The 27,443-nt window shown below is 36.9% G+C and overlaps 1 protein-coding gene across 8 annotated transcripts in view; it reads left to right on the forward strand.

Annotated features, from left to right (window-relative positions):
• FUT8 (fucosyltransferase 8) overlaps positions 1–27,443 on the forward strand; it is a 356,993-nt gene that overhangs the window by 260,114 nt on the left and 69,436 nt on the right. For all 8 annotated transcript variants that reach the window (XM_023546260.2, XM_064292604.1, XM_064292606.1 and 5 more), the window contains one exon: positions 7,241–7,478. In XM_023546260.2, coding sequence (XP_023402028.1) covers positions 7,241–7,478 — 238 coding nt within the window. The remainder of the gene's footprint in view (positions 1–7,240; positions 7,479–27,443) is intronic.

Genomic DNA, 27,443 nt, shown 5'->3' on the forward strand with positions numbered 1-27,443 from the left:
TAGGTTCTGGTTCTTAATCCTTAGCCTACAAAAATGACAAGTGCTCTGAGTCCATACTTCTTGCTGTATCTTATATTGACGACATCATGGTGGAATATACAAGGGGTTGGACAATGGATCCAGAATCCTGAATTCTAAATTCTAAATTCTTGCTTGGCATCGATTTATTTAGTTTTGTGACTATGGACTTGACATCTTAGTGCTTTGTGTTTTCCCTCTACACTATGATATAGTATACTTTTTGTACTTGCTGGTTGTTATAAAGGTAAAATGAAGAAATGTATATGAAAACACTGTACAAATCCAAGGCACTTGATACATCTGTTCCAATATTTTGCCTAGTAGTCTGTGTTCTTTGATATTCATGTTGATTGGCTAAGGAGTTAGGCTGTGTATAATTGCTTTAATCTGTTTATGACACATAAGCATATGTTAGCACGAAGATCTGTAGCCAAAAACTGGGATGGACACATATACGCACTTTAAACAGATATTAAACTTAGCCATCACTGCTCATTAAATACCCAAGTAGTGGTATAAAGTATCCTTATTAAGAGTGTAAAATCAGTCACCTTGTACTATTGGCATCTCTCTGTTTGCCTTTCCACCCGTTCTGGTTACAGAACCAACCTACAGAGGGCTTGGGTGTACAAAAGAAGTAAATGTTTTCCTCTCTAAGACCATATTAAAGATACATTTAGTGTATTTAGTGGTTATCGTGATACAAACAAATTCTGCCAGATACCTTACCTTACTGGTTGCCATTGAGCCGATTCCAACTCTAGGCAGTCATATGTGTGTCAGAGTAGAACTGTGCTCCATAGGGTTCTCAGTGACTGATTTTACTAAGAAGTAGATCACCAGGCCTTTGATTCAGTGTACCTTTGGGTAGACTCGAACCACCAACCTTTCAGTTAGCAGCCAAGTGCTTAACTGTTTATGCCACACAGGGGCTCCCTTCTGCCAGGAGGAGGTTAAAATTAATACTAAGAGGGAATCATTTTATTTTATTTTTTTACTATACCTTTAGTGTCAAGTTCTGGTTATCCAAATAGTAGATTACGTGAGTATACATGCAAACTGAGCCTTGACTCACAATCCCAACCTACACAATGTTAGAATTGCTGGAGTTTGATATGGCTATAAATCTTTCTTTTAAACATAATAATAATATTGATCATTTATTGAGTGTTACTATGTGTTGGACATTATCTCTTGCCATCCTTATGATAACCCCATGAAATAAGTGGTTCAGTGGTTAAAGCAGTTGACTGCTAACTGAAAGGTTGGCGGTTCAAAACCACCAGCCACTCCATAGGAAAAAGATGTGGCAGCCTGCTTCCATAGCAATTTACAGCCTTGGAAACCATATGGGATTGCTATGAGTTGAAATTGACTCGATGACAGTGGGCTTATTCTTATTTTACATATAAGAAATTAAAGCTCAAATAACTAAGTAACTTCTCAAGGTTACAGAGCTAGTAAATGCCAGAGGCAGTATTTAAGCCTGACTTAATCTGACTTCAACACCCAAGTTCTTACTCACCATATTTTGGCCTTATATTGCCATCCTTGGCGTCTCATCACTATCTGAGCCAGGGCTACAGTTCCATTCTGAGAAGTAAGAAGATTTAGCTGAATTAAAAGTAAGCTTCTCACTTGTACACTAATGTTTATTATGGCACTTTTCGTAGTAGTAAAAAATGGAAACAATTTAAATATCCTTCATCAGCTGAATGGATAAACAAAATGTGGTACATACATAGAATGGAATATTATTCAACTCTAAAGAGAAATGAAGTCCTCATACATGCTACAACATGAATGAACCTTGCAAACATTATGCTAAATGAAATAAGTCAGTCACAAAAGAACAAATGTTATATGATCTCACTTATATGAAATTATGTTATAGAGACCAAAGTTTATTAATGGTTACAAGGAGTGGGAAGGAGACGGAAAAGGGAATTGAATTTCTGTTAATAGTGGTGGAATAAATAATATGGAAATGGATAGTAGTGTTGGTTGCACATGATAAATGTAAGCAATGTCACTGAATTGTACGTGTAAAAAACACTGAATTGGCAAATGTTTTGTTAAATATATTTTTACCACAATAAAAAAAGTAAACCTCTGTTGAATGGATAAACGAATTTAATATATCCATACAATAGAGTATTATTCAGCCATAAAGGAGAATGAAGTCCTGATACATGCTATGAAATCGATGAACCTTGAAAACATGCTGAATGAAATTAGTCAGACATAAAAAGACAAATATTATATGGTCTCACTTACATGAAATATCTAGAATAGGCAAATGTGTAAAGACCAAAGTTCTTAGTGGTTACCAGGAGCTAAGGAGGCGGGGGAGGGGGAGCGGAGGGGAATGGGGAGTTATTGCTTAAGAGGTACTGAGCTTCTGTTTAGGGTGATGAGAAACATTTGGACATGGATACTGGAGATGGTTGCACAACATGGTGAATGTAATTAATACCACTGAACTGTACACTTAAAAATGGTTAAAATGGCAAATTTTTTATTATATATATTTTATCACAATAAAAATTTTAAAACATAAGCATCTGTTCAGCATCAAAATAATTTAATTTTTATTATTATTTTACAAATTGTGGCCTTCTTTGTCTCCATAGATTCAACTGAACTGTTATTCAGCACTCTTTGTAAGAGATGCTTGGAGATAGTATATCCTGGTTATATTGACTAAATTTTCTGTTTGTTTTTGAGCTAGCATTTTTATGAAATATTTTTTGAAATATTGAGTTTTACAAAATCTGGCAGACATGTGAAGGAAATTACATTGTGACTGGAAATTTTGTACTCTGAAGAGGCTTGTATTTGTGTGTATGGAAAATCTTGCTAGTCATTGGGAAAATGTGATTTAATTTAAAAGCCACAGAATCTGTAGTATTTTGTAATATTACCTCATTAATTTGCAAAATATTTACTAAGTGGAGGCAGTGGAAAATCCTAAGTCCTAGTAACCAAACCAAACCTGTTGGCATCAAGTCAGTTCTGACTCATGGCCACCCCACGTGTTACAGAATAGAACTGCTCCATAAGCTGTAATCCTTATGGAAGCAAACCACCAGCATTTCTTCCACAGTACAGTGCCACTGGGTGGGTTAGAACCATCAACCTCTGTGTTAATAAAACCAGAAACTAAACTCGTTGCCATTAAGTTGATTCTGACTCATAAAAACTGACTCATAGCACCCTATAAACCCAGCAACCCTATAGCTGTGCACAAACTGTTTGCACCATCTGGGGATCTGATATCCTAGTAATGTCTAAGTAATGTAATGAGTAATAGCTATGGTTTACTACTGATTCAAAATTATTCTTTTTTAGCAAAGTAGAAATAAAGCTGGCTTCCTAAATCAAACTATGTTCAACAGTAACTATTTTCATATTTTAGACAAAGAGACTAAAATAATTGTTATGATGGCACCTTTACTGAATTAGTAATTATTTATTTCTAAGAGGTATTGCTTCCCTAGCACAACATCTTCATTGGAAGCCTGTTGGTTCAAGTGTAGTTCCGAGTGTTGATTTATAGGACAGTGAATTTTTTTTTTTTGAAAGCAAACATAGCTTTCCGTTATGTTGAGACAGGGTCATTCTTTGACACAGAGTCAGAAGAAATGCCTCAGATAGTGTAAAAAAGTAGCTGAAGACAGGAAAAAGGGGACTGAATACAGAAGGACACTATTATATCTATAGGATTGTCATCTTCCAAAACCCCATTGTCACAGAATTGATTCCTATTCATGGTGACCCCATGTGTTTCAGAGTAGAACTGCGCTCCATAGGGTTTTCAGTGGCTGTAATCTTACAGAAGTAAATCTCGAGGACTTTCTTTGTCACACTGTTGGGTAGATTTGAACTGCTAACCTTTTGGTTAGTAGCTGAACACAAACCATTTGCGCCACCCAAAGACCTGTCATCTCCAGGGTTTCTTCCCTATATTAGATGTGCAATAAACATTTCTTAGATGAACAAAAATTCACCTGTATTTGATTGGTGATTGATGCCCAAGGCAGGAAGAAGGAAAGATGAGTGTGACTTTCCCTCAAGGAACTTACTGGGGGCATGTTCAGTGTATACTCCCCCATCTTTCACTCTCAAATAGTAAGTACTTCCTAGTGAGCCTTATTCTGCTGCAAGTGTATCATATCTCTCAAGTGTGTGAGGGGAGGGTAAGGGGTGAGTGGAGGGTATGTCAAAAAGAGGAGGAAAGGAGAAATTGATAAGAATCACAGTATAAAGGAAAACAGTGTATCTGCATTCTTGCGTAACTGGTAGAGAAATACAGAAGAGAGTACATTCAGCATACTGGAGACAAAACAGATTTTATCATCAGAAATATCTACCCTGTTAAAGTATCGGCATGATTAAAGTAAACCTGCTTTTAGTAAGGAGGCTCTTCTGTATCTTCTTGCTTGTGAATGAGACACATCTTCAAGCCTTTTGCAGACATCAGGAGAGTGTCGAATGGTAATTGACAAAGGCTGTTTGGTAAGAAAATTGAAGATTATGTCTCTCTCTTTTTCCCACCCTCTCTCTCTGTATCTATCTATGACTATAGCTTTGTTTTCCTTTTACAGACTCCTATAAATCTCCTTATATTTATTGGTATTCTGTAACCCTTTGTTTATAAAATAATGGTGGATAACAAAGACTTAGCTCAGATGAAGGGTTTTCTCTAAAGTTCCTTTCCATCAGAATAAATCCCTGTCTATCTCAAAGAGATGTTGATTTGTTTTAAAATAAAAAAAAAAAAATTTTTTTTTTTCCATTTATCTTAGAAATACTGGTTTGTTTTGTCTAGACATTTATCCTGGTGAGCCTAATCTGTGTTAGAAACACACATACTTTTTCACTTTCTCACTGTCTCTACCTTTTTCTAAATCTTTTATGAACAAGATCCTTTGAATTTTCTAGACTGTTTAGTATTATTTTGTTACTAAATTGGGGCTGTGGCTCTGAAGTTCTTTGGTGTTTTGTTAACTGTTATCATGCCAAGCAGTCATTTCTTTTCTTTTCTTTTATTGCTCACTCTCTGCCTTGGAGCTTTCCATTGATTGCCTTGTATATGTAGACCTTTCTCTTTCTGCAAACAAGCACCAAGCACAATGGAATTTTTTTTTTTTTCTGTCTGTGTTACGTACGATTAACAGAAAGAATTAATGTATTCTCTCTTCAACTTGATTTGAAGCACACTGAGCTTCTTCATCTAAGCCTCATTTCAGTGATTTGCCCTCTCTGAGGTCTTAACCTCTTGTGCGCAAAGCTCTGGATTCTAATTAAACTCATGGTAAATGTGCTTTTCTTACATGTAGGTATGAGTTTTCTTTTAAGTAAAAAAAAAAAGCTATAGTGTCCAGACTGAAGGCCAATCATTTCAACTATCATGTGTTCCCTCATTTTTTTCTTAAAAAAAAAGACTAATGTAAAATGTTAATAATAGGAGAAACTGGGTGTGGGATATATGGGAACTCTGTTAGTATCTTTGCAATAATTCTGTATATTTAAAGACTGTACTAAAAGAAAAAGTTTATTAAAAGTACACAAAGGATGCTGTCTTTTTAATTCATATGAATTTTATAGATGGTCAAGTGCTGTATTTCTCATAAGTCATGAAAAATCTGACAAATGTCAATGTTCTTTATGTGCTTTCTCAGCTGCTGAGTCAGTAATAAAGCTTTGGATCAGCTTGAGAACATTATTTATTCTCAGGATCCTTGTATGATCTTGAACAGAAAATCAATGATGTAGCTAGCTGTCCCTTGTCTACATGATCTTACATTCCTGTGTTCCTCTCAAGTCTGTGGATTTAGCAACTGATATGGCTGTAGCAACTGGAATGGGAATGCCTATTCCTTAGAAGTTTGTCATGAATTTAAAGTATCAGGGGAAAATAATCAAAAGCACTAGTTCTTGATTGAGGAAACAATATTGACCAGATCTTATTGATTTTTTAATCTGTGTTTTTTCTTTGGAATTCATAAGGCCTTTAACTCTTCTTAAGGTTCTTGGTATTGTCAGTTAGACTTTGATCTAAACAAGCAGCATGCTGTGACATATTTGAAGATGAAAGGTATCTCTTCTGAAGGTGGCTGTGTTACATTTTCCCTCCTCAGCTTTTCCCTCAGAATCGTCATGTAGCCTCACCATCCTAGCTTTTGTTTCTAGGTTTCTACTTGACAGAACAGATGATATATCTAGAAAATAGTTGTAGATGTGGGGTTTGGTGACTGCTTTATTCAAGGCTCAAATAAATTGAAAACTGGTTACCTTGACTCTTGCTATGTGGAAGTAAAGATTCTGTTCATAGAGGCATACATCTCTCTCTTCCTTGCAGACAAAACAGCTTAGCTTGGAAAATTTCTCAGGCTAAAAAGTCCTTGTCAAAACAAATTTATATTTGAGGAACTAAGATGCCTTGGGATATTTAGCAACACCCCCTATGAATTTGAGCAAAATTGAAAATTTAAAACGGGAAGAAAAAAAATTCTCACATTAGCTAACGCCACTGTACCCAGCATTAGGCAATATTAATCATTTGCTGCCTGTCTTAATAACAACTTATACAATTAGAAAAATGAATCTCCTGATTAAAAACTGGAATAGCATGCTCTTGAGATAGCCAGTATACAACATGCTATACATACAATTGTGAAAATTGTCAGTAGCTATCATCAAGATTGGTTTTAAAAGAAAAAAGTCCTATGGCCAATATTTTGTAACTGTTCAGTTCAGATATTCTTTTACTCAGTGGCTTCTACTTCCATAATGAAAAAGTAGATTTTGTTTGTGACGTGTAGAACTCTGGAGACAGATAGAATTAGTAGGTAAATTGTAGTTTTTTTCTTTAAGATAATTTGAGTTTCATCAGGAAAGTTAAGCTTAGAATGCTGCTGAAATAAGCCATTTTACTCCTTCCATAGAAATCTCAATGTATGCAGCTTTGAGTGCTAGAGAAGTAAAAGAGCAATTTAAAATGTAACTGCTTAATTTCACATTTATTTAGTGAAGTTTCCAAAGTAACATTGGATTCTTTGAAATTCAATCTTTAAACTGGATTCTTTGTTTAATACAGAGATATACTGGGTCAGTCCTGGTTTATTACATGATTTTTGACACTTGTCACCTGTAAAGAGAAGTTGACCTCTCTCTACAGCTTGTCTTCACCTTAGTTTCTTTTCCCACCTACCAGAATCCCAAGGACTGCAGCAAAGCCAAGAAGCTAGTGTGTAATATCAATAAAGGCTGTGGCTATGGCTGTCAACTCCATCATGTGGTCTACTGCTTCATGATTGCATATGGCACCCAGAGAACACTCATCTTGGAATCTCAGAATTGGCGCTATGCAACTGGTGGATGGGAGACTGTGTTTAGACCTGTAAGTGAGACATGCACAGATAGATCTGGCATCTCCACTGGACACTGGTCAGGTAAGAAGCCTGTACAACATGTCAGAATCACTACGTGACCAAACTACCAGGGGAAGTCACCTTTTCCTCTGGATTCGTGAATGCTGTATATTATACAGATAAAATCTAGAAGAATAAAATTTAAATTTAAATAGAATTTAAAGTGCATTTTATGGTCTGTTTTATTTTTGATGTTCATTTTTATCTAGATTTAGCAAAATCACCTATTTTTTCAGGGTGCATAAATTACTCTTTTAATAACGATGATGATGACACTATACCTTCCGGTTTTTTTAGGATGCTTTCACATTATTTAACTCATTTGATTCTCACAATTATCCTATAAAGTAGAATAGTAGATCTCAAACTTCAGCAAGCATGAGAGTCACTTGGATGGCTTGTTAAAACACCAGTTTTTGATTGAGTAGATTTGGGATCGGATCTGAGAATTTGCATTTCTGAGAAAGTGCCCAGATCCTGGGACCATTCTTTAACAACCACTGAGGTAGACTATGCAGCTAACATTATCTTCATTTTACAAATGAGGATAATGAATCCTAATTTGTTTATGTGCTTTTAATTTAATTCAGCAAGGATTTGATAAGGACTAATGTGAGTAAAAGGAGCCTTGGTGGTGCAGTGGTTAAATGCTCAGCTGCTAACCAAAAGGTTGCCAGTTTGAACCCACCAGCGTCTCCTTGGGAGAAAGATGTGACAGTCTCCTTCTGTAAAGATTATGGCCTTGGAAACTCTGTGGGCAGTTCTACTCTGTCCTGTAAGATAGCTATGAGTTAGAATCAACTTGAAGGCAGGTTTTTTTTTTTTTTTTCCTTAATGTAAGGAAGGTCTCTAGGTGGAGCAAATCATTTGCAATTGAGTACTAACCTGAAGGTTGGTGGTTCGAACCCACCCAGCGGTACTGCACAAGAAAAGGCCAAGAAGACCGTATAGAGCAGTTCTATTGTGTAGTATATGGGGTCAAAATGAGTTGGACTAGACTCCATGGCAATTAACAATAACAACAATGTAAGTAAAGTACTATGCTAGGAATTCTAAAGAGACTTAAAGATCAGTAAGAAATTTTCATTCGCTCTAAGGAAGTGGTGGAATAGGGACTAGAATATAAAGTTTCTTACTGCTAGTTTATTACGCTTTCTACACTGATGACCTTTAAAAAAGATTTAAAGTTGGACTACCTGTGTTAAAATCTTGGCTTTCTCACTTTGTAATCTTGAGCAAATTACTTAATCCAAGCCTCAGTTTCCTCATCAATAAAATGAGTAATAATTTACTTACCTCATTGAATTATTGGTAGGATTAAATAATGTATGTAATACACTTTTTTTTTTTAATACACTTAGCACAGCTTACAGTAATTGCTTGTTGTTGTTGATTACAATTCATAGCTACCCCACGTGACTGAGTAGAACTGCCCCATAGGATTTTCTTAGTTGTAATCTTTACGGAAGCAGATTGTCAGGTCTTTCTTCCTTGAGTTGATGTAATTATTAGCTGTGATGAATAGCTTTTAGTCATTCAGCAAGTATATAATGGTGCCTGCAGTGTGCCAGATACTCATTTAAGGAATATCTAAGGACAGTGTACTGTCTCTGCACTCACATCTTGTGGAAAGTCAAACATTCTTTCAAAAAACTGAGACATTTCAGTTAATATAATTTCTTGTGTGGTTGGGTCCCTTTTCTCACAAGTTAAAACATGAGATTTGGCCTAGGAAGCTATGTCACTGGCAAAGTGAGTAAATTTAGTTCCTTTGTTTCTTTTTGCCTCCTTAAAAAAAATTAGATAATACCTGTCTCTTCACAGAAGTGTCATGAAACTTAATTGGGTAGTTTCTGTAAAGTGCTTTGAGTTGCTCTATAAAGGGAATATACAAATGAAAAGTATTATCATGTAATGTGATTTTTGTCCTCCCTAGGACGATTTAGAAGGCTGTTCTCTTTATCAACATTTTTTTTGTAACGCGCTTCAAGTTTTAAAATGAACCTCTGAATCTAGAACTGAGCTGAGCTTTAGTTTTGTGGTTGCATCTTCCACTGATCTGCTCAGCAGCTTATAGGTGGTATTAACAGGAGCCCTGGTGGTGCAGTGGTTAAATGCTCAGCTGCGCACCGAAAGTTCTGTGGTTTGAACCCACCAGCCACTCCACGGGAGAATGATGTGTTAGCCTGCTTTTGTAAAGATCAAAGCCTTGGAAACTCTATGGGAGCAGTTCTTTGGGTCAGAATCAGCTTGATGGCAACTGGGTTTTTACTAAACAGATTAGATATCAGAGTTAAGAAGATGCTAAATTTGTCAGTCAGGAAAAGCAACTCTGCCAGGTTCCCTGTGGCTAATTTTTTCATTTCATGGACTTAGTTCAGTTTTAAGCTTCTTTGATTATGGAATTATATAGCCAGAGAAGGTTCCTGTGTTTTACTCTTTCTAGGAAGAGGCAGCTTTTTGAGTGGTAGTCAGTTAATAGGAAAGTGAAAAGTTGGCCTCACTAGATTTATCAAATTTTATATATAGTTTGACCCTCTCTGTAGGGTCACTATGAGTCAGAATTGACTCGACAGCAATGGATTTGGGTTTTGTTTTGTTTTGTTTTGTTTATATGCTACAACTAGTTATCTAGTTTGATTTTAAACCCTTTCTTATACATCTTATAGAATATGAAGTTTAAAAGTGGACTGAATTTCAAACATTCAGAATTTCTTAATATTACAACTGAACAGGATCTAGAAATCATCCAGCCTTTACTTATGTGGCATCTGAGGCCTGGTAGAGGCTGTGACGTATCTAGGGTCATACAGCCTATAAATGACAGCACTCTGCTTAGCACATTCACTTACCTACTCCCGGTCTGAGTCCTTCTTGGTAAACTCATACCCATACACCTTCCTAGTAGAATAATGGTTAGAGGCATACAAGCTGTTGTGAATTTTCTAGGAACTAAATAATAAAATAATTATTTTTAATAGTTCTGCATCTCTAGCTCCCCCTACCCTGTAACTTGTTCCTCAAACCTTCCATATTGAAGGTCCCTTCAATACTTCCAGTGTTGAGGAGTTATCAATTGTGTTTTCTTCTTAGTCATTGCCTAATTAAAGAAGTCATTTTATCATGGTGGCACAGAATTGCCATTTTAATTAAATAGATCTTTCCTTTATCACTGGAGATATTGTATAAAATCATATATTTTTCCTTATGCTGATAAATTGAACTGTGCCTGTTGGATGCTTTTAATTAATTAGGTTAGTGATTATTCTCAATATCCTTGCAGAACTCATCACAACTAAAATAATTTAGGTACTAATCTTGTATCCAAGAAAAAAAAAAAGATTTATTTTTGAGCATAGAGTATTTTTGTCTTTTTGAAAAGTATGGTTGCCATCCATACGCTATACATTATATGTACATTTTAGAGAGATAATTAACATGTTTCCAGATTTAGAGGAATCAGAATGAGTTCTAATAATCTCTTTCACATTAATCTTTTAGTTAGCCATGAATCAACTCCTTCTGTTACTATTCTGACATGTACAAAGAATCTTGGGATATTTCCCTTGGCACCACTGACATGCAACTGTTATTGTTCATACACACTTGATATGATGTGCCTGCAGGTGGAATTTAGTGATTCCTATTCAAATCTGTCACGAGTACAGAAATTGGTATGCACATCTGATCATTTCTCTAGCGACATCATCCCTTGTTGTAGATTGAGTTCTGTTTTTCTCCAACATCGTTTGAAGTTTCTGTATGAAACTATATCCTTTGTAATCAGTACTTTGGTTAAGAGAAGCAAAATATTAAAGATTATGCTTCCAATTAAAAATAATAAAAATCTTTTCCATCACCTGCACATGTCATGTCTGTTCCTCTCTGTCTGCTGTGCTGGAAGGTCTTTGTACTCAATCCTCCCCCTGGTCGAGGAGCTTCTCAGGCACAGGGACCCCAGGTCCAAAGGATGCGGTCTGCTCCTGGTGCTGCTTTCTTGATTGTATGAGGTCCCCAACTCTCTGCTTGCTTCCCTTTCCTCTTATCTTTTGAGAGATAAAAGGTGGTGCAGGCCACACCCCAGGGAAACTCCCTTTAACTTGGATCAGGGAGGTGACCTGAGTGAAGGTGGTGGTACAATCCCAGCCTAATCCTTTTAACGTAAAATTACAGTCACAAAATGGAGGACAGCCATACAATACTGGGAATCATGGCCTAACCAAGTTGTTACACACATTTTTGGGGGGACATAATTCAATCCATGACACCGCATGATGTCCTTCTCCAGGGATTGGTCCCTCTTGATAACATGTCCAGAGTACATGAGACGAAGTCTTGCCATCTTTGTTTCTAAGGAGCATACTGGCTGTACTTCTTCCAAGACGTTTGTTCATTCTTCTGGCAGTCCATGTTATAGTCAGTATTCTCTGCCAACACCATAATTCAGAGGCATCAGTTCTTCTTCACTCCTCCTTATTCATTGTCCAACTTTCACATGCATGTGAGGTGAAAACACCATGGCTTGAATCAGGCGTACCTTAGTCCTTAAAGTGACATCTTTGCTTTTTAACACTTTAAACAGATCTTTGGCAGCAGATTTGCCCAATGCAGTGCATCATTTGTTTTCTCGACTGCTGCTTCCATGGGCATTGATTGTGGTTCCTGGAAGATGAAATTCTTTACAACTTCAATATTTTCTCCATTTATCATGATGTTGCTTGTTGGTACAGTTGTGAAGATTTTTGTTTTCTTTATGTTGAGGTATAATCCATACTGAAGGCTGTGGTCTTTGATCGTTATCAGTAAGTACTTCAAGTCCTTGTTACTTTAAGCAAGCAAGATTTTATCATCTGCATAACACAGGTTGTTAATGAGTCTTCCTCCAATCTTAATGCTCCATTCTTCATATAGTCCAGCTTCTTGGATTATTTGCTCAGCATACAGATTGAGTAAGTATGATGGAAGGATACGACCCTGACGCACACCTTTCTTGATTCTAAACCTCACAATATCCCCTTGTTCTGTTTGAACGACTGCCTCTTGGTCTATGTACAAGTTCCTCATGAGCACAATTAAGTGTTCTGGAAAACACTTATAAAAATAAAAAATAGCATTTATAAATATGATGAAATTGATGTACTAGAGGTTCCTGTTAAGTCCATGCTTAGAAAATGGCCATTTGCTATACTTACCTGTCTAAACTGGATGGTTAGTTTCTCTCCATACCTCACTTTAAAAAGGTTTCAGTTAAAGAGTTTTGGCATCCTTATATTGGGGCAGCCTTAAAAATAAAAATATCTCAATAAAAGCACTTCCTGTGCTCCAAGCACCCATGCTGGACTACATGAAGACAAATGCAGTCCCTGCCCTGGCCAGGGCATTCTAGGGGGAAAGGCAGACAACTAAATGAGCAATTAAAATACATTGTGACCATGAGGCCAGAAGAACTGGATGATGCCCAGCTACCATTACTGAACATTTTAATGAAAGGTTCCGTAGACAAACCCTGATCAAAAGGGAGGAAATGTAAAATATAATTTCAAATTCCCATGAACTCTAGACTTTCTGGAGCCATGGAAGGTGGATGAACCCCTGAAGCTATTGCTGAGATAATCTTTAAACCTTAAACCAAAAATATCCCTTGAAGTCATCTTAAAATGGAATAATAGTTTAGCTTAATTAGTAAAAAAGGTCTGCCTTGAGCATTATGCTATTTTAAGAACTGTCTATATGGGATCAAACTGACAATAGCAACTTGAAAGATTAGATAGAAACCTTAGGGGGCAGTAAGTTTATGTTAATGAAGGAGGAACAAGTCAGAAAAGGAGGGTGAGAATGGTTGCACAACTCAAAGAATGTAATCAATGTTACTGAACTATACATGTAGAAACTGTTGAATTGGTGTATTTGGCTGTGTATATTCTCAATAAGAGCAAAATAAAATTTAGAAGAAAAAGTATGACAGTGCTGTGATATGTGTAAGTTGAGGATACTCTGAAGCACATATCGAGGACAATTCTGGAATTCTTTTGAAGGAAGTAGTTTTTAAGCTGTGACCGAAAGTGTGAGTAGGAGCCAGCAGGTAAAGACGTGGTAGAAGAATTTTATGTTAGTTAGCACAACACTTGAAATGAGAGCAAGGAAGCTTAGAGTCATTGGCAGAACTAGAATTAGTTCATCATAAAATATGAGTATTGAGAGACTAGCTAATGTTTTGTTTTGAAAATACATGGCACGGTTTTTGTTTAGATGGCTTTGTGGTTTTGTTCCTTCTTAAAACTGACTGATTTTAATTCAAGAGTCAAAGCTTTTTTTGTTTTGTTTTTACATCAGAGTGGGCAGAGTTATAAGAAGTCAGATTGCTCTTGGTGTTGTCTAGGGACCATTAAACTCTTTAAGCAAGTATCTCACTCACATCTGAGGGAAAGTCTTTAGCAAGTAGAGTACAAATTAAATTATACTTTAAATTTTTCCTGTAAAACTAATATTTTTAACATTTACAAAACTAAGATATCTACTGGAATCATCTAAATACTCTAGCCAGTTTGTATTTTTAATTATGACTAACCTAAGGTAGACTGATAAATAGTAATAATGTGGTTGAAAATCCATAAGTATAATAATATACCTATTAGGATAGCTATAGATGTGCTTCTCTGTCGTATTTTTAGAGTAATATATTCAGCTTTGGATAATTAAATTAATAGAAACTGTAAATAAATATATGTACTATCTTTAGATCCCTTATGCTACAAAACATCTTGATTTCTCTGTCTAGGTAATGAGAGGAAGGGGAAAGATTATTGGACTGTGAGTTTGGCTGTGCCTAATTTAGCTTCTGAACTTTGGAAATTAATTTTAACTTCCAAACCTCAGTTTAGGTCTAAAAAAGGCTCATGATAAGCAGTACTTACCTCCGTATCCACCTTTATAGGGCTGTAATCACAAAGGAGAAACTATTAAGAGCCATAAACAGGTATTAAGATGATTTTCACATACAGTTTATTTTAAAATTTTAAAACACAAACTTAATATCATGTCTAATAATATACAATAATGCTAGATTAAAAGCTGCAACAATCGGACAGTTATCCTTTTACCCTAAAATGAAATTCAGGCCTTTATTCTGTACATTTTTTTTCCTTTTTTTTTTATTAACTTCTATTGAGCTTCAAGTGAACGTTTACAAATCAAGTCAGTCTGTCACATATAAGTTTATATACATCTTACTCCTTACTCCCACTTGCTCTCCCCCAATGAGTCAGCCCTTCCAATCTCTCCTTTCGTGACAATTTTGCCAGCTTCCAACTCTCTCTATCCTCCCATCCCCCCTCCAGACAGGAGATGCCAACACAGTCTCAAGTGTCCACCTGATATAATTAGCTCACTCTTCTTCAGCATCTCTCTCCTAGCCACTGTCCAGTCCCTTTCATGTCTGATGAGTTGTGTTCGGGAATGGTTCCTGTCCTGTGCCAACAGAAGGTTTGGGGACCATGCCCGCCGGGATTCCTCTAGTCACAGTCAGACCATTAAGTATGGTCTTTTTATGAGAATTTTGGGTTCTGCATCCCACTGATCTCCTGCTCCCCCAGGGGTTCTCTATTGTGCTCCCTGTCAGGGCAGTCATCAATTGTGGCCAGTCACCAACTAGTTCTTCTGGTCTCAGGATAATGTAGGTCTCTGGTTCATGTGGCCCTTTCTGTCTCTTGGGCTCTTAGTTGTCGTGTGACCTTGGTGTTCTTCATTCTCCTTTGCTCCAGGCGGGTTGAGACCAATTGATGCGTCTTAGATGGCCGCTTGTTAGCATTTAAGACCCCAGACGCCACATTTCAAAGTGGGATGCAGAATGTTTTCATAACAGAATTATTTTGCCAACTGACTTAGAAGTCCCCTTAGAGCATGGTTCCCAAACCCCCGCCCTTACTCCGCTGACCTTTGAAGCATTCATTTTATCCTGGAAACTTCTTTGCTTTTGGTCCAGTCCACTTGGGCTGACCTTCCATGTATTGAGTGTTGTCCTTCCCTTCACCTAAAGCAGTTCTTATCTACTAATTAATCAGTAAAAAACCCTCTCCCTCCTTCCCTCCCTCCCCCCTTCGTAACCACAAAAGTATGTGTCCTTCTCAGTTTTTACTATTTCTCAAGATCTTATAATAGTGGTCTTATACAATATTTGTCCTTTTGCCTCTGACTAATTTCGCTCAGCATAATGCCTTCCAGGTTCCTCCATGTTATGAAATGTTTCACAGATTCATCACTGTTCTTTATTGATTCGTAGTATTCCATTGTGTGAATATACCACAATTTATTTACCCATTTATCCGTGGATGGACACCTTGGTTGCTTCCAGCTTTTTGCTATTGTAAACAGTGCTGCAATAAACATGGGTGTGCAAATATCTGTTTGTGCGAAGGCTCTTGTTTCTCTAGGGTATTTTCCGAGGAGTGTGATTTCTGGGTTGTATGGTAGTTCTATTTCTAACTGTTTAAGATAACGCCAGATAGATTTCCAAAGTGGTTGTACCATTTTACATTCCCACCAGCAGTGTATGAGAGTTCCAATCTCTCCGCAGCCTCTCCAACATTTATTATTTTGTGTTTTTTGGATTAATGCCAGCCTTGTTGGAGTGAGATGGAATCTCATCGTAGTTTTAATTTGCATTTCTCTAATTTTTTTTTTTTTTTAATGGCTAATGATCGAGAACATTTTCTCATGTATCTGTTAGCTGCCTGAATATCTTCTTTAGTGAAGTGTGTGTTCATTTCCTTTGCCCACTTCTTGATTGGGTTGTTTGTCTTTTTGTGGTTGAGTTTTGACAGAATCATGTAGATTTTAGAGATCAGGCGCTGGTCGGAGATGTCATAGCTGAAAATTCTTTTCCAGTCTGTAGGTGGTCTTTTTACTCTTTTGGTGAAGTCTTTAGATGAGCATAGGTGTTTGATTTTTAGGAGCTCCCAGTTATCTGGTTTCTCTTCGTCATTTTTGGTAATGTCTTCTATTCTGGTAATGCCTTGTATTAGGGCTCCTAGGGTTGTCCCTATTTTTTCTTCCATGATCTTTATCGTTTTAGTCTTTATGTTTAGGTCTTTGATCCACTTGGAGTTAGTTTTGGTGCATGGTGTGAGGTATGGGTCCTGTTTCATTTTTTTGCAAATGGATATCCAATTATGCCAGCACCATTTGTTAAAAAGACTATCTTTTCCCCAATTAACTGACACTGGGCCTTTGTCAAATATCAGGTGCTCATATGTGGTTGGATTTACATCTGGATTCTCAATTCTGTTCCACTGGTCTATGTGCCTGTTGTTGTACCAATACCAGGCTGTTTTGACTACTGTGGCTGTATAATAGGTTCTGAAATCAGGTAGAGTGAGGCCTCCCACTTTCTTCTTCTTTTTCAGTAATGCTTTGCTTATCCGAGGCTTCTTTCCCTTCCATATGAAGTTGGTGATTTGTTTCTCTATCACCTTAAAAAATGACATTGGAATTTGGATCAGAAGTGCAGTGTATGTATAGATGGCTTTTGTTAGAGTAGACATTTTTACTATGTTAAGTTTTCCTATCCACGAGCAAGGTATGTTTTTCCACTTAAGTATGTCCTTTTGAATTTCTTGTAGTAGAGCTTTGTAGTTTTCTTTGTATAGGTCTTTTACATCCTTGGTAAGATTTATTCCCAAGTATTTTATCTTCTTGGGGGCTACTGTGAATGGTATTGATTTGGTTATTTCCTCTTCGATGTTCTTTTTGTTGATGTAGAGGAATCCAAGTGATTTTTGTATGTTTATCTTATAACCTGAGACTCTGCCAAACTCTTCTATTAGTTTCAGTAGTTTTCTGGAGGATTCCTTAGGGTTTTCTGTGTATAAGATCATGTCATCTGCGAAGAGAGATAATTTTACTTCCTCCTTGCCAATCCGGATGCCCTTTATTTCTTTGTCTAGCCTAATTGCCCTGGCTAGGACTTCTAGCACGATGTTGAATAAGAGCGGTGATAAAGGGCATCCTTGTCTGGTTCCCGTTCTCAAGGGAAATGCTTTCAGGTTCTCTCCATTTAGAATGATGTTGGCTGTTGGCTTTGCTAGATGCCCTTTATTATGTTGAGGAATTTTCCTTTAATTCCTATTTTGGTGAGAGTTTTTATCATAAATGGGTGTTGGACTTTGTCAAATGCCTTTTCTGCATCAATTGATAAGATCATGTGGTTTTTGTCTTTTGTTTTATTTATGTGGTGGATTACATTAATGGTTTTTCTGATATTAAACCAGCCTTGCATAAAAAAAAAAAAAATTGCATACCTGGTATAAATCCCACTTGATCGTGGTGAATTATTTTTTTGATATGTTGTTGAATTCTATTGGCTAGAATTTTGTTCATGAGGGATATAGGTCTGTAATTTTCTTTTTTTGTAATGTCTTTACCTGGTTTTGGTATCAGGGAGATGGTGGCTTCATAGAATGAGTTGGGTAGTATTCCGTCATTTTCTATGCTTTGAAATACCTTTAGTAGTAGTGGTGTTAACTCTTCTCTGAAAGTTTGGTAGAACTCTGCAGTGAAGCCATCCGGGCCAGGGCTTTTTTTTGTTGGGAGTTTTTTTTATTACCGTTTCAATCTCTTTTTTTGTTATGGGTCTATTTAGTTGTTCTACTTCTGAATGTGTTAATTTAGGTAGGTAGTGTTTTTCCAGGAATTCATCCATTTCTTCTAGGTTTGCAAATTTGTTAGAGTAGAATTTTTCGTAATAATCTGATATGATTCTTTTAATTTCAGTTGGGTCTGTTGTGATGTGGTCCTTCTCGTTTCTTATTCGGGTTATTTGTTTCCTTTCCTGTATTTCTTTAGTCAGTCTAGCCAATGGTTTATCAATTTTGTTAATTTTTTCAAAGAACCAGCTTTTGGCTTTGTTAATTCTTTCAATTGTTTTTCTGTTTTTTTTTTTAATTCATTTAGTTCAGCTCTAATTTTTATTATTTGTTTTCTTCTGGTGTCTGATGGATTCTTTTGTTGCTCACTCTATTTGTTCAAGTTGTAGGGAGAGTTCTCTGATTTTGGCTCTTTCTTCTTTTTGTATGTGTGCATTTATCGATATAAATTGTCCTCTGAGCACTGCTTTTGCTGTGTCTCAGAGGTTTTGATAGGAAGTATTTTCATTCTCGTTGCGTTCTATGAATTTCCTTATTCCCTCCTTGATGTCTTCTATAACCCAGTCCTCTTTCAGCAGGGTATTGTTCAGTTTCCAAGTATTTGATTTCTTTTCCCTAGTTTTTCTGTTATTGATTTCTAGTTTTATTGCCTTGTGGTCTGAGAAGATGCTTTGTAATATTTCGATGTTTTGGACTCTGCAAAGGTTTGTTTTATGACCTAATATGTGGTCTATTCTAGAGAATGTTCCATGTGCACTAGAAAAAAAAGTATACTTTGCAGCAGTTGGGTGGAGAGTTCTGTATAAGTCAATGAGGTCAAGTTGGTTGATTGTTGTAAGTAGGTCTTCCGTGTCTCTATTGAGCTTCTTACTGGATGTCCTGTCCTTCTCCGAAAGTGGTGTGTTGAAGTCTCCTACTATAATTGTGGAGGTGTCTATCTCACTTTTCAGTTCTGTTAAAATTTGATTTATGTATCTTGCAGCCCTGTCACTGGGTGCATAAATATTTAATATGGTTATGTCTTCCTGATGAATTGTCCCTTTTATCATTATGTAGTGTCCTTCTTTATCCTTTGTGGTGGATTTAAGTCTAAAGTCTATTTTGTCAGAAATTAATATTGCTGCTCCTTTTTTGCTTGTTGTTTGCTTGATATATTTTTTTCCATCCTTTGAGTTTTAGTTTGTTTGTGTCTCTAAGTCTAAGGTGTGTCTCTTGTAGGCAGCATATAGACGGATCGTGTTTCTTTATCCAGTCCGAGACTCTCTGTCTCTTTATTGGTGCATTTAGTCCATTTACATTCAGCGTAATTATAGATAAATAAGTGTTTAGTGTTGTCATTTTGATGCCTTTTTATGTGTGTTGTTGACAATTTCGTTTTTCCACATACTTTTTTGTGCTGAGACATTTTTCTTAGTAAATTCTGAGATCCTCATTTTCGTAGTGTTTGACTTTATGTTTGTTGAGTCGTTACGTTTTTCTTGGCTTTTATCTTGAGTTATGGAGTTCTTATACCTCTTTGTGGTTACCTTAATATTTACCCCTATTTTTCTAAGTAGAAACCTAACTTGTAATGTTCTGTATCGCCTTTTATCACTCTCCATGTGACAGTTCTATGCCACCTGTATTTAGTCCCTCTTTTTGATTATTGTGATCTTTTATATTTTGACTTCAGTGATTCCCTGTTATGAGCATTTTTTTTTTTTAATTAATCTTAATTTGTTTTTGTGATTTCCCTATTTGAGTTGATATCAGGATGTTCTGTTTTGTGACCTCGTGTTGTGCTGGTATCTGATATTATTGGTTTTCTGACCAAACAGTATCCTTTAGTATTTCTTGTAGCTTTGGTTTGGCTTTTGCAAATTCTCTAAACTTGTGTTTATCTGTGAATATCTTAATTTCGCCTTCATATTTCAGAGAGAGTTTTGCTGGATATATGATCCTTGTTTGGCAGTTTTTCTCCTTCAGTGCTCTGTATATGTCGTCCCATTCCCTTCTTGCCTGCATGGTTTCTGCTGAGTAGTCTGAACTTATTCTTATTGATTCTCCCTTGAAGGAGACCTTTCTTTTCTCCCTGGCTGCTTTTAAAATTTTCTCTTTATCTTTGGTTTTGGCAAGTTTGATGATAATATGTCTTGGTGTTTTTCTTTTTGGATCAATCTTAAATGGGGTTCGATGAGCATCTTGGATAGATATCCTTTCGTCTTTCATGATGTCAGGGAAGTTTTCTGTCAGGAGTTCTTCAACTATTTTCTCTGTGTTTTCTGTCCTCCCTTCCTGTTCTGGGACTCCAATCACACGGAAGTTATCCTTCCTGATAGAGTCCCACATGATTCTTAGGGTTTCTTCATTTTTTTAAATTCTTTTATCTGTTTTTTTTTTAAGCTATGTTGGTGTTAATTCCCTGGTCCTCCAGATTTCCCAGTCTGCATTCTAATTGCTCAAGTCTGTTCCTCTGACTTCCTATTGTGTTGTCTAATTCTGTAATTTTATTGTTAATCTTTTGGATTTCTACTTGCTGTCTCTCTATGGATTCTTGCAACTTATTAATTTTTCCACTATGTTCTTGAATAATCTTTTTGAGTTCTTCAACTGTTTTATCAGTGTGTTCCTTGGCTTTTTCTGCATTTTGCCTTATTTCGTTTCTGATGTCTTGAAGCATTCTGTAAATTCGTTTTTTATATTCTGTATCTGATAATTCCAGGATTGTATCTTCATTTGGGAAAGATTTTGATTCTTTTGTTTGGGGGGTTGTAGAAGCTGTCATGGTCTGCTTCTTTATGTGGTTTCATATGGACTGCTGTCTCTGAGCCATCACTGGGAAACTTGTTTTTCCAGAAATTCCAGTGACTGGGACGCTGGCTGCAGGCTCCGAAAACAGTCGCTGCTTCCCCGTATTTGTTTGTTTTCCGTCTCTAAATCTGTGTTTGTTGTTCAGAGTTCATAGATTGTTATGTATGTGATCCATTCACTTGTTTTTCCGAGTCTTTGTTGCAAGAGGGATCCGGGGTAGCGTCTACCTAGTCCGCCATCTTGGCCCCGCCCCCTCCTTTTTAAAATTATAAAATTAAATGGATAAATTGAAAGAGTTCCAGAGAGGAGAGAATAACTTCTGGACACTAGAATATCTCCATGTTTAATAAACCCATCCTTTTTAATCATAATAGAATTCTGAACCAGTCAAGAACGCTCTGCAAGTTGTCTTAAGCCCAACCAGCAGTTCTCAGTATTTTTCTGTATCCCAACACACCTGGGATAGAAAGTAGACTCTCACCTATAACAGTGACTCTGTGTAGTTAGTGGTTTTAAAACTAGCTGTGTTGGAGAGAAGGATCTACACTGTCGGGGGCGATTTAGAGAGTGAGTTGATGCTATCTATAGTTGAAAACCTGGCTTTCTTCACTCAAAGATTCTAATAGGTCCTTCTGCCCTGCATCCCATTCCTTCGAGAATTACTGTCCTAACTATGCATCGTTGTAGCTACATAAGGACTTTTGAGTCAACCTCTGTAAAACTTGTTTTATATTAATGGTCCATAAAAGAAAGAAATATTTTTTGTTTCAGGAATAAAAATAATAACTTAGAATATATGTGTGTCTCAGAAGACCTCAAACTACTTTTTCCTGTGACAGCTCCTTTATCTTCAGCTTCCCACTTAGGAGATGTAGCTCATGTACAGTTAGGATATACGGGAATAGGGACTCGAAGCTTTGCTAGAGTACAGCCTTGCCCATAGTGAGCTCACATTCTTAAACACAATCATACTTGTTTATTTCCACATTTACCCTACAAATACTTCTTAAATTGAGTTATGAGTAAACCTGGGGAAAGTGAGTGAGAAGTTTACAAGTAGCCAGGATAAACATAGTAAATTTTCCTGGGCTATCAATCTTATTTGATAGTTGTTGCTAGATGCCATCGAGTCAGTTCCAACTCATAGCGACCCCATGTCACAGATTAGAGCTGCCCAGTAGAGTTTTCTAGACTGTAATCTTTACAGGAGCAAATCACCAGGTCTGTTTTCCTGCAGAGCTGCTAGGTGAGTTCGAACCACCAACCTTCTGGTTAGCTGCCTAGTGCTTAACTGTTGCACTACCAGGGCTCCTTATTTGATGGTAAGTAAATTAAACCAATTTCAAATAATAAAACAAAGAGGATATGTAATGGTGTAAAATGAAAATTTTGGTAAAACATCAAATTTTAGCCCACTAAGTTAGGCTAGGCTTTATACCCTCAATAGTATATGAATTTGCCCTCTTCTGCTGTTGGGAGCATTTTGGTGGAAGACTTTATGAAGCACCATTCTATGTTTACATTTTCAGCTGTTAATCTTATCTTAAATAGGACCCCAGAAAGGAGCAGGGTCCAGGTCTTCTGCATTATTTACACATTGACAAGCACTTGGCCAGAGCATAATAGATACAATAAAACAAACCTTCCTCTCCTGATCCCTGTTCAGATCTCAAAGCATTTACTCTGTGAGCTGTGTGAGATGATTTTTTTTTCTTTTTAGTAATTTGTATTGTGCTTTAAGTGAAAGTTTACAAATTAAGTCAGTCTCTCACACAACAACCCATATACACCTTGCTACATACTCCCAATTACTCTCCTTCTAATGAGACAGCCCGCTGTATCCCTCCACTCTCTCTTTTTGTGTCCATTTCGCCAGCTTCTAACCCCCTCTACCCTCTCATCTCCCCTCCAGGCAGGAAATGCCAACATAGTCTCAAGTGTCCACCTGATCCAAGAAGCTCACTCCTCACCAGCATCCCTCTTCAACCCATTGTCCAGTCCAATCTCTGTCTGAAGAGTTGGCTTCGGGAATGGCTCCTGTCCTGGGCCAACAGAAGGTCTGGGGGCCATGACCATCAGGGTCCTCCTAATCTCAGTCAGACCATTAATTCTAGTCTTTTTATGAGAATTTGGGGTCTCCATCCCACTGCTCTCCTGCTCCCTCAGGGGTTCTCTGTTGTGTTCCCTGTCAGGGCAGTCATTGGTTGTAGCCTGGCACCATCTAGTTCTTCTGGTCTCAGGATGATGTAGTCGCTGGTTCATGTGGCCCTTTGTGTCTCTTGGGCTTGTAATCGCCTTATGTCCTTAGTGGTCTTCACTTTCCTTTGATCCAGGTGGGTTGAGACCAATTGATGCATCTTAGATGGCTGCTTGCTAGCATTTAAGACCCCAGACGTCACATTTCAAAGTGGGATGCAGAATGTTTTCTTAATGGATTTTATTATGCCAATTGACTTAGATGGTCCCCAGACCCCTGCCTCTGCTACGCTGGCCTTCAAAGCATTCAGTTTATTCAGAAAACTTCTTTGCTTTTGGTTTAGTACAATTGTGCCGACCTCCCCTGTATTGTGTGCTGTCTTTCCCTTCACCTAAAGTAGTTCTTATCTACTATCTAATTAGTGAATGCCCGACTCCCACCCTCCCTCCCTCCCCGCTTTCGTAACCACGAAAGAATATTTTCTTCTCAGTTTAAACCATTTCTCAAGTTCTTATACTAGTGGTCTTATACAATATTTGTCCTTTTGCAACTGACTCATTTCACTCAGCATAATGCCTTCCAGGTTCCTCCATGTTATGAAATGTTTCACAGATTCCTCACTGTTCATTATCGATGCATAATATTCCATTGTGTGAATATACCATAATTTATCCATTCATCCGTTGATGGACACCTTGGTTGCTTCCAGCTTTTTGCTATTGTAAACAGTGCTGCAATAAACATGGGTATGCATATACCTGTTTGTGTAAAGGCTTTTATTTCTCTAGGATATATTCCAAGGAGTGGGATTCCTAGATCGTATGGTAGTTCTATTTCTAGTTTTTTAAGGAAGCGCCAAATTGATTTCCAGAGTAGTTGTACCATTTTACATTCCCACCAGCAGTGTATAAGTGTTCCAGTCTCTCCACAGCCTAACATTTATTATTTTGTGTTTTTTGAATTAATGCCACCCTTTTTTTTTTTTTGTTGGAGTGAGATGAAATCTCATTGTAGTTTTGATCTGCATTTCTCTAATGGCTAATGATCGTGAACATTTCCTCATATATCTGTTAGCTACCTGATTGTCTTCTTTAGTGAAGTGTCTATTCATATCTTTTGCCCATTTTTTAACTGGGTTATTTGTCTTTTTGCAGTTGAGTTTTTGCAGTATCATAGATTTTAAAGATCAGGTGCTGCTCAGAAATGTCATAGCTAAAAACTTCTTCCCAGTCTGTAGGTAGTCTTTTTACTCTTTTGGTGAAGTCTTTGGATGAGCATAGCTGTTTGATTTTTAGGAGCTCCCAGTTATCTAGTTTTTCTTCTACATTCTTTATAATGTTTTGTATATTGTTTATGCCATGTATCAGGGCTCCTAACGTTGTCCCTACTTTTTCTTCCATGATCTTTATCATTTTAGATTTTATATTTAGGTCTTTGATTCATTTTGAGTTAGTTTTTGTGCATGGAGTGAGGTATGGGTCTTGTTTCATTTTTTTGCAGATGGATATCCAGTTACGCCAGCACCATTTGTTAAAAAGACTGTCTTTTCCCCATTTAACTGTTTTGGGGCCTTTGTCAAATATCAACTGCTCATATGTTTTTTTCATATGTGGATGGATTTATGTCTGGATTCTCAATTCTGTTCCATTGGTCCATGTATCTGTTGTTGTACCAGTACCAGGCTGTTTTGACTACTGTGACGGTATAATAGGTTCTAAAATCAGGTAAAGTAAGGCCTCCCACTTTGTTCTTCTTTTTCAGTAATGCCTTATTTATCTGGGGCCTCTTTCCCTTCCATGTGAAATTGGTGATTTGTTTCTCCATGTCATTAAAGAATGTCTTTGGGATCTGGATCAGAATTGCATTAAATGTATAGATCGCTTTTGGTAGATAGACATTTTTATAGTGTTAAGTCTTCCTATCCACGAGCAAGGTATGTTCTTCCACTTATGTAAGTCTCTTTTGGTTTCTTGCAGACATGTAGTGTAGTTTTCTTTGTATAAGTCTTTTACATCTCTGGTAAGATACATTCCTAAGTATTTTATCTTCTTGGGGGCTACTATAAAGGGCATTGATTTGGTGATTTCCTCTTTGATGTTATTTTTGTTGGTGTAGAGGAATCCAGCTGATTTTTGTATGTTTATCTTGTGTCCTGATACTCCGCTGAACTCTTCCATTAGTTTCAGTAGTTTTCTGGAGGATTCCTTAGGGTTTTCTGTGTATAAGATCATGTCATCTGCAAACAGAGATACTTTTACTTCTTCCTTGCCAATCTGCATGCCCTTTATTTCTTTATCTATCCTAATTGCTCTGGCTAGGACTTCCAGCACAATGTTGAATAAGAGCAGTGATAAAGGGCATCCTTGTCTGGTTTCCGATCTCAAGGGAAATGGTTTCAGGCTCTCTCCATTTAGGATGATGTTGGCTATTGGTTTTGTATACATGCCCTTTGTTATGTTGAGGAATTTTCCTCCTATTTGTATTTTGCTGAGAGTTTTTATCATCAATGAGTATTGAACTTTGTCAAATGCCTTTTCTTGATCAATTGATAAAATCATGTGATTCTTGTCTTTACATTAATTGTTTTTCTAATGTTGAACCATCTCTGCATACCTGGTATGAATCCCACTTGGTCATGGAGAATTATTTTTTTTGATATGTTGTTGAATTCTATTGGCTAGAATTTTGTGGAGGATTTTTGCATCTACATTCATGAAGTTTATAGGCATATAATTTTCTTTTCTTGTGGTGCCTTTACCTGGTTTTGGAATCAGGGATATGGTGACTTCATAGAATGTTTGAGAGAATTCCATCCTTTTCTATGCTCTGAAATACCTTTAGTAGTAGTGGTGTTAACTCTTCTCTGCAAGTTTAGTAGAACTCTGCAGTGAAGCCATCTGGACCAGGGCTTTTTTTTTGTTGTTGGGAGTTTTTTGATTACCTTTTCAATCTCTTCTTTTGTTATGGGTCTATTTAGTTGTTCTACCTGTGTTTGTGTTAGGTTAGGTAGGTAGTGTGTTTCTAGGAATTCATCCATTTTTTCTAGGTTTTCTAATTTGTTTGAGTATAGCTTTTCATAGTAATCTGATTCTTTTAATTTTGGTTGGGTCTGTTGTAATATCACCCATCTCATTTCTTACTCGGATTATGTGCTTCCTCTCCTGTTTTTCTTTTGTCAGTTTGGCCAGTGGTTTATCAATTTTGTTGATTTTTTTCAAAAAGCGGCTTTTGGTCTTGTTAATTCTTTCAACTGTTTTTCTGTTTTCTATTGCATTTAGTTCAGCTCTAACTTTTAGTATTTGTTTTCTTCTGGTGCCTGTGGGTTTCTTTTGTTGCTTTCTTTCTATTTGTTCAAGTTGTAGGGATAATTCTTTGATTTTGGCCCTTTCTTCTTTTTGGATGTGTGCATTTATTGATATAAATTGGCCCCCGAGCACCGCTTTTGCTGTGTCCCAAAGGTTCTGATAGGAAGTGTTTTCATTCTCATTGGATTCTCTGAATTTCTTTATTCCATCCTTAATGTCTTCTATAATCCAGTCTGTTTTGAGCAGGGTATTGTTCACTTTCCAAGTGTTTGATTTCTTTTCCCTGCTTTTTGTGTTATTGATTTCCACTTTTATGGCCTTATGGTCAGAGAAGATGCTTTGTAATATTTCAATGTTTTGGATTCTGCTAATGCTTGGTTTATGACCTAATATGTGGTCTATTCTAGAGAAGGTTCCATGTGCACTAGAAAAGAAAGTATAGTTGGTGCCTGTTGGGTGGAGTGTTCTGTATATGTCTACGAGGTCAAATTGGTTGATTGTGACATTTAGATCTTCCGTGTCTTTATTGAGCTTCTTTCTAGATGTCCTGCCGTTCACCGAAAGTGGTGTGTTGAAGTCTCCTACTATTATTGTGGAGCTGTCTATCTCACTTTTCAATGCTGATAGAGTTTGTTTTATGTATCTTGCAGCCCTGTCATTGGGTGCATAAATATTTAACATGGTTATATCTTCTTGGTGTATTGTCCCTGTAATCATTATATAGTGTCCTTCCTTGTCCTTTCCAATGGATTTCACTTTAAAGTCTCTTTTGTCAGAAATTTATATTGCCACTCCTGCTCTTTTTTGATTGTTGTTTGCTTGATATATTTTTTTCCATCCTTTGAGTTTTAGTTTCTTTGTGTCTCTAAGTCTAAGGTGTGTCTCTTGTAGGCAGCATATAGACGGATCTTGTTTTTTAATCCATTCTGCCACTCTCTGTCTCTTTATTCGTGCATTTAGTCATTTACATTCAGTGTAATTATGGATAGGTATGAATTTAGTGCTATCATTTTGATGTCTTTTTTTGTGTGTTGACAGTTTCTTCTTCCCACTT

This window comes from Loxodonta africana, chromosome 10 (assembly GCF_030014295.1).
Source record: "Loxodonta africana isolate mLoxAfr1 chromosome 10, mLoxAfr1.hap2, whole genome shotgun sequence".
In the NCBI taxonomy this organism is placed as follows: Eukaryota; Metazoa; Chordata; class Mammalia; order Proboscidea; family Elephantidae; genus Loxodonta; species Loxodonta africana.